This window comes from Vombatus ursinus, unplaced genomic scaffold, assembly GCF_900497805.2.
Source record: "Vombatus ursinus unplaced genomic scaffold, bare-nosed wombat genome assembly UNPS02014941.1, whole genome shotgun sequence".
NCBI classification, from domain to species: Eukaryota; Metazoa; Chordata; class Mammalia; order Diprotodontia; family Vombatidae; genus Vombatus; species Vombatus ursinus.
The window spans coordinates 2,593,398-2,600,473 of record NW_020954719.1 but is presented as its reverse complement, the minus strand read 5'-3'; the positions used below and the strand labels follow the sequence as shown (position 1 = coordinate 2,600,473).

General features: G+C 36.3%; 1 protein-coding gene across 9 annotated transcripts in view; it reads left to right on the top strand.

The window, feature by feature from the left end:
- Positions 1-7,076, top strand: part of FAR2 (fatty acyl-CoA reductase 2) — a 158,888-nt gene that overhangs the window by 139,345 nt on the left and 12,467 nt on the right. For all 9 annotated transcript variants that reach the window (XM_027844376.1, XM_027844377.1, XM_027844370.1 and 6 more), the window contains one exon: positions 4,431-4,602. In XM_027844376.1, the coding sequence (XP_027700177.1) occupies positions 4,431-4,602 (172 nt within the window). The remainder of the gene's footprint in view (positions 1-4,430; positions 4,603-7,076) is intronic.

Here is a 7,076-nt window from a genome sequence, read left to right as displayed (position 1 = left end):
CTCTCTCTCTCTCTCTCTCTCTCTCTCTCTCTCTCTCTCTCTCTCTCCCTCTTTTGTAGTCCCACTCCTTAGCACAGTACATGGCCCATAGTTGGTGCTTAATAAATGCTTGTTGGCTTGACTTGATTTAGATTAGTCAACTTGTGAAGTTTCTGGTAGAGTGTCCAGAGGTTTTGTGTTTGGCTCTGTGCTGTTTAACATTTTTCATCTGTTGAGGCAGATGATTTGCTTACCAAATTTGCAAATGATCAACATATTTTAATGTGTTAGAATAAAATATTAGTCTAAATCTAGCAAGATGATTAAAGGTGGGAAGGGTTGGGTGGAGAGGAAATCTAGACCCTAATTTCATTGGATAGTGAATGCCTAGTGTGGAGATACCCTCTATTCATTTGGTAATCTGTCCACAGCTTGCAGTCTTTGAGAGTTCCCTCAGGCACAGAAAGGTTAAATGACTTATCTAGAGTCACACAGCCAATATGTGTCAGAAACAGGCCTTGAACACAGTTTTCTGACTTTAAGTGAGCTAACGCTCACTATACAATGTTTTCTCAAGATGAAATTTAATAAATAAAAATGTCTTGTAACTGGACTAAAAATCAACGTCACAAGTACAAGATAGGGAAGACATAAAAATAGTTCATCTGAAAAAGATTTGAGGATTAATGGGTTGTAAAATTGGTATGAGTCAGCAATGTACAGCAGTCAAAAAAAATCTATAAGAGTCATGTTGCATTAAGAAAAGCAAAGTATCCAGAACTAGGAAAGTGAAAGTCCTGGTATACTACATCCTGTTCAGACCACATCTAAGTGGCATGTTCATTTCTGGTTGCCAATATCTAGAGTGTCCAAAGACGAACTACTAGGCTAATGAGGTGCTTGTGATTATGCCATATAAAGAAAAATTGAAGGCACTGAGGATGTCTATTTTGAAGAAGAGAAGACTTGGGGAAAACATGATAAATGTCTTTCAAATACTTAAAAGAATGTCAACTAGAAGAGGGTAATCCCTCTATTCTCTTTTTTTCCTTGGCCCCAGAGAGTTTTAGGAACAATGGGTAAAAGTACAGAAAAGTATTATTTTTGCTTTGGTGTCAACACTAATAATTTAAGCTATTTATTAATAATTTATAAATTCATACATGCAGTATATATATATATAAATATATACAGTATATATAAATTCATAAATACAGCATAGCATTTTCTTTTAATTTAATCCTTATATTGTAACCCACCAAAAATTCAATTCAATTTAACAAACATTAAATGAGTGTCTTCTATGTGAAAGGAAATATGTTAGATGGTGAAGACTGAAAAACAAAAATTAAAATTAAGTTTAACATGTTTACATCCTGCTGGGGAATACAAAGTATATGCAGATAAGCAAGTATAAGGTAATATGAGGAGGAAGAGAACACTAATAACTAGAGCAGCAAAGGTTTGAAGGTGCAGTCTATGCTCACAAACAAAGATGGAAGATGGAATGTCAAGTTTGGCAAACAGTAATAAACCAGTTTATGAAGTACAATATTGAGAAAGATAGGTTGGAGCCAGTTAATGAGTATAACATTTATTACTTTTATTATTTTATCTACTTTATTATGATCAATTAAGAGAACCTTAATTGATAGCCAAGGAGTTTCCATGTTACCCTATAGGCAAATCGGAATCACTGAAATATTTTTGAGCAGATAAGTGACATGGACAGGCCTGCACTTTAGTAATATTATTGACAACTTTATTAGATTAGAAATAAGGAAAACACTAGAAAGCATAGGATTAAATGGAACTTTTCCTAATAGAAACTATCTCTCTAAAACTAAAAGCCAGCGTTATCTATAATGGGGATAAACTAGAGCTTTTCTAATAGGATCAGGGTAAAGCAAGGATGTCCATTGTCATCATTAATATTCAATATGGCTAGTTATAGCAACAGGACAAGAAAAAAAATTGAGCAAGCATAAGAGGAAACAAAATTCATTCTTTGCAGATATGATGGTTTGCTTAGAGAACCACAGAGTCAAATAAAAAACCAACTGAAACAACAACTTTAGCAATGTCTTAGGATGTTAAAAAAAATCCATACAAATCATTAGCATTTCTGTGTATTACCAACAAAATCCATCAGAAAGAGAGAAAGAGTAATTGCATTTAAATAACTACGGATAGTCTTGGAACCTGCCAAGAAAAACACTGGAACCATATAAACAAAATTACAGAAACACTCTTAAATAAATACTGATCTAAATAATTGGAGAAATATTCATTGTCCATGGGTAAGCCAAGCCAATATAATAAAAATGACAATACTACATAAATTAATTTACATATTCAGTGCCATACAAATCAAACTAGGATCACTTTATAGAGCTAGAAAAAATAATAGCAAAATTTATCTGGGGGAAGAAAAAGTCAAGAATATTAAAGGAAATAATTAAAAAATGGGAGAGAAGGGGGCCAAGCAACACCAGATTTCAAACTATACTACAAAGTTGTAATCATCAAAGGAATGTGGCACTGATTAAGAAATAGTGAGGTTGATTAGTGGAATAGATTAAGTATTCAGTATACCGAAGCAAAGAAACGCAGTAGCCTACTGTTTTATAAACCCAAAGAGCAAGAATTCACTATACGACAAAAACTGCTGGAAAAACTGGAAAGCAGTATGGCCGAAACTAAGTATACACCAACATCTTATACCACATACCAAAATAAATTGCAAATGGACACATGATTTGGATATGAAGAGTGACAAATTTGAGCATGGAAGAAATTACCTGTCAGATCTATGGCTAGAAGAAGAGTTCATGACCAAAAAAGAGATAGAGAGGTTCACAGAAAGTAAAATAGACAATTTTGATTACATAAAATTAAAAAATTTGTGCACAAACAAAATCAATTCAGCTAAAATTAGAAGAAAAGCAGAAAATTGGGGACAGGGGAGGATTCTATGCAGTGAGATTCTCTGTTAAAGGTCTCATTTCTAAGGCATATAAGGAACGGATTCAAAAGTTCAAGAACAAGAGCCATTCCCCAATTGATAAATGAGCAAATGATATGAATAGGCATTTTCAGAGGGAAAAAAATCTAAGGTATCAATAGTTCATAAAAAAAAATACTCCAAATTACTAATAATGAGATAAATGCAAATTAAAACAACTATGAGATAATGCCTCATACCCCTCAGACAGGCAAAAAGGGAAAATCACAAATTTTGGAGGGAATGTGGGGAAACAGATACACAAATGCACTGTTGGTAAAACTGTGAATCGGCCCAGACATTCTGGAAAGCAATTTAAAACTGTGGCCAAAAATCTATTAAATTGTGTGTACCCTTTGACCCAGAAATGTTGTTACTAGGGCTAAAGCCCAAAAAGACCAAAGAAGAGGAAAAAAGACCCAATATGTACATTTTTAAGGCAGCTCTCTTTGTGAGAGCAAAGAATTGGAAACTGAGGGGGTGCCCATTGATTACAGAATAGCCTAACTCTTTGAACCAGTTATACTGAGCTCCTTGCTGTTCTCCAAACAAGACACTCCATTTCCCAACTCCGAACATTTTCTCTGGCTGTCCTTCATGTCTGGAATGCTTTCCTTCCTCATCTCTGCTTCATGGCTTCCTTCAAGTCTCAGCTAAAATCCCATCTTCAGCAGGAAGCCTTTCCCTTAATTCTAGTGTTTTCCCTCTATTGCTTATTTTCTATTTACTCTATATATAGCTTATTTCTACATATTGTTTACATGTTGTCTCCTTCATTAGATTGTGAACTCATCAAAGGCAGTAACTGTCTTTTGCCCTTCTTTGTATCCCAAGTTCTCAACACAATGATTGGTATACAATAGGTTTGTAATAAATGATTACTGCCTAACTTGAATAGTAACCTAATATTCTGTCATTGTGATTCTAGGAATAGATTAGATCATTGGAATATAAGGAATTGACAGTTACGGTTCAAATTGTGTTGATCTGGACAATTTAATAACATTTTTTCCCAAATTTGTTTTAGAGATAAAATTTATCAGCAAGGACCACATTCTAAATATTTAAACAGAACACTCATGTATTTGAATTTGTGCTTAGTGGCAGTAACAAATTGATCCAGGAATAAAGAATGCTTTCTCTTTAAAGTCAGTACACAAAGTAAATTTCTCTCTATAGCCGTAGTGGGAATGACCCAATTTTGTCTTTTTTTTTCAAAAAAAAGGAGGGGAGGGGTTGGGATCAGCACATTTTAGATATTAATTTTTGTCATGAACTAGGAAAAAATTCTTATTGTTTTCTGAAAGGGGGGGCCTCATCATTTAAAAGTGGTATAAATATTGGTTTTTGCTTTCACTTATGTGATACTTCATGTATTCCAACAAATTTGGTGTTATATTACCATAGCAGAAATTATCAATTGTTTTCTCTGTCTACTGTTTTTCAGGAGTTCATGTCTTAGCCACTTTTGAAAAAACACCCCTTGAGAAAGCATTTAGGAGACCAAATGCTGACTTCACAACCAACAAGTTCTCAACTCACCTTTGGAATACTCTTAGTCACATGGCTCCAGCAGTGATGTATGACTTTTATCTTCGCCTCACAGGAAGAAAGCCCAGGTGAGAAGATAAACTACTCTGAAAAAATGTTATTGAGTGGTACAATCCTGAGGAAACCAATTCATGCTGAATTAATTTGGAACACCTTCAAGGTGTAAGCACTCTTTATATATGAATAAGGAAATCAGAATCTGATATAATGGAATTTGGAGTAAGTGGACTTTTGTTCAAGTACTAACTGTGAACATAACGTCCTTTTGGAATGACTTAAGGAAGTCATTCCAACTCTTCCAGCTTCAGTCTTCTCATCTCTACTGGGGATTATGGCGTCTGCTCTACCTGTCTCATAGAACGTAAAGATCAAAGGAGTCTTCCTTTGATGTATATGAAACAGGTCAGAAAAGTATCAAATATTATACAAAAGCAAGGTTTTACTATTATCGTAATATATAATATTATATGTAATATATACAATTATTAGTGTTATGTTACCAGAAATAAAAGGCTTAGATAGTGTTGCCACTTCTGCTGGACCTTTTGTGAAGAATGACATCTTTCTCTGCCTATGGCTCATTGTTTAGGTATTGATGGATTCGAATGAGTGTAAATAGCAATTGTTTTCTGTTCTGGCCAGAAACTCTGAGGGTCTTCCCTATCTTTAAGATGATAAATTGGGCCACCTTTTGTCTCAATTCTTACCTAATCCTTAGTCATTACATGGGCTTGGCCTCAGACAAATTGAGACCTGAGAAAGACCTTAATTCAGAAAAGGGCAAGGTCATCAACTGCATCCTGGGCCATCACCAATCATTTTTGACTTTTATCTTGCCACTGGAATCCAGTGACCCTAGAGGAGAGAGCAAGGTTGATGACATTACATGGCTCTGCCTCACTCAAATCCAATTCATGTCCAAGTCAGGATATCATGCTCCTGATGTCATTGGACCTCTTCAAGAACAAAAGATGAACAACAACAATCCAGCCACTACTAGCTCACTTCCTCAAACACAACATTCCTTATCCCATCTCCATGCCTTTTCACTAGCTATTCTTTATGTCTAGAATGTTCTTCTGCCTGACCTCTCCCTCCTGGTTTCCTTCTAGACTCAAGTCAAAGTCTACCTTCTGTAGAAAGTCTCTCCTGGTGTTCCCCTTACACCCAGTCAGTCAATTTAACATTTATCCAGTGCCTATTGTGCAAGAGGCACTGTGCTAAGCACTAAGGACACAAAAATGGGCAAAAGACAGTTCTTGTCATCAAGTAGCCCACAATCTCAAGAAAACTAATATGTACAAATAAGCTATACCCAGAATGTATAGGAAATAGTTAAAAGAAGGAAGGCATTAGAATCAAGAAGGGTTGAGAAAGGTTTCCTGTATTGTTGTTCAATTGTTTCAGTCATGTCTGACTCTACATGACCCCATTTGGAATTTTCTTGGCAGAGATACTGGAGTGGTTTGCCATTTCCTTCTCTAGCTCATTTTACAGATGGAGAAACTGAGGCAAACGGGGTTAAGTTTCTGAGGCTGCATTTGAACTCAGGAAGATAAGTCTTGCTGACTCCAGGCCTGGCACTGTGCCACCTAGCTGTTCAAGGTTTCCTGTAGAAGATGGGATTTCAATTGGAACTCAAAGGAAGCTAGGGAAGTCAAGAGGTGAAGATGAGGAGGAAAAGTATTCCAAGCACAGGAGACAGTCAGAGAAAATACCCAGAGCTGAGAGATGGAGTGTCTTGTTTGTGGAATAGCAAAGAGGCTAATGTCACTGCATTAAAAAGTACATGTCAGAGAATAAGGTATAAGAAGAAAATGGGGAAGGGGGAGGAGTTAGGTTATGAAAGGCTTTGAGTTCCAGTGCATTTTGTATTTGATGTTGGAATCAGTAGGGAGCCAACAGGAGTTTATTGAATAAGGAGATGACATGGCTGAATGGAAGATGGATTGAAGTGGGGAGAGACTTGAGGCAGGCTGACCCACCAGCAGGCTACTGCAATAGTGCAAGTGGGATGCGATGAGGGCCTGTACCTGAGTGGTAGTAGTATCAAAGGAGGGAAGAGATATTGCAAAGCTGAAATTGATAGGCCTTGGTAATAGACTGGATATGTCGAGTTTTGGATGTATTGAGTTTAGGATAACAATTGGACATTCAAGATATCTGAAAGGCAGTTGGAAATGCAAGATTAAAGGTCAGCACAGAAGTTAAGGCAGGATAGATAGATTCAAAAATATAAGAATAAAGATTGTAATTCAATCCCACGGGAGCTAATGAGATGACTAAGTGAAGCAATGGAAAGGGAGAAGAGGGCTCAGAACAGAGCCCTGTAGGACACCTACAATTAAGTGGACATGACCTGGATGAGGATCCAGCAAAATAAACTAAGGAGAGATCTGATAGGCAGAAACAGAACAACAAGAGAGTGAGAGAGCTATCCAAAAACCTAGAGAGTTTCAAGGAGAAAAGAATGGTCAACAGTACCAAAGACTGCAGAGAGTTCAAGAAGAATGAAGACTGAGAAAACATCACTGGATTTGAC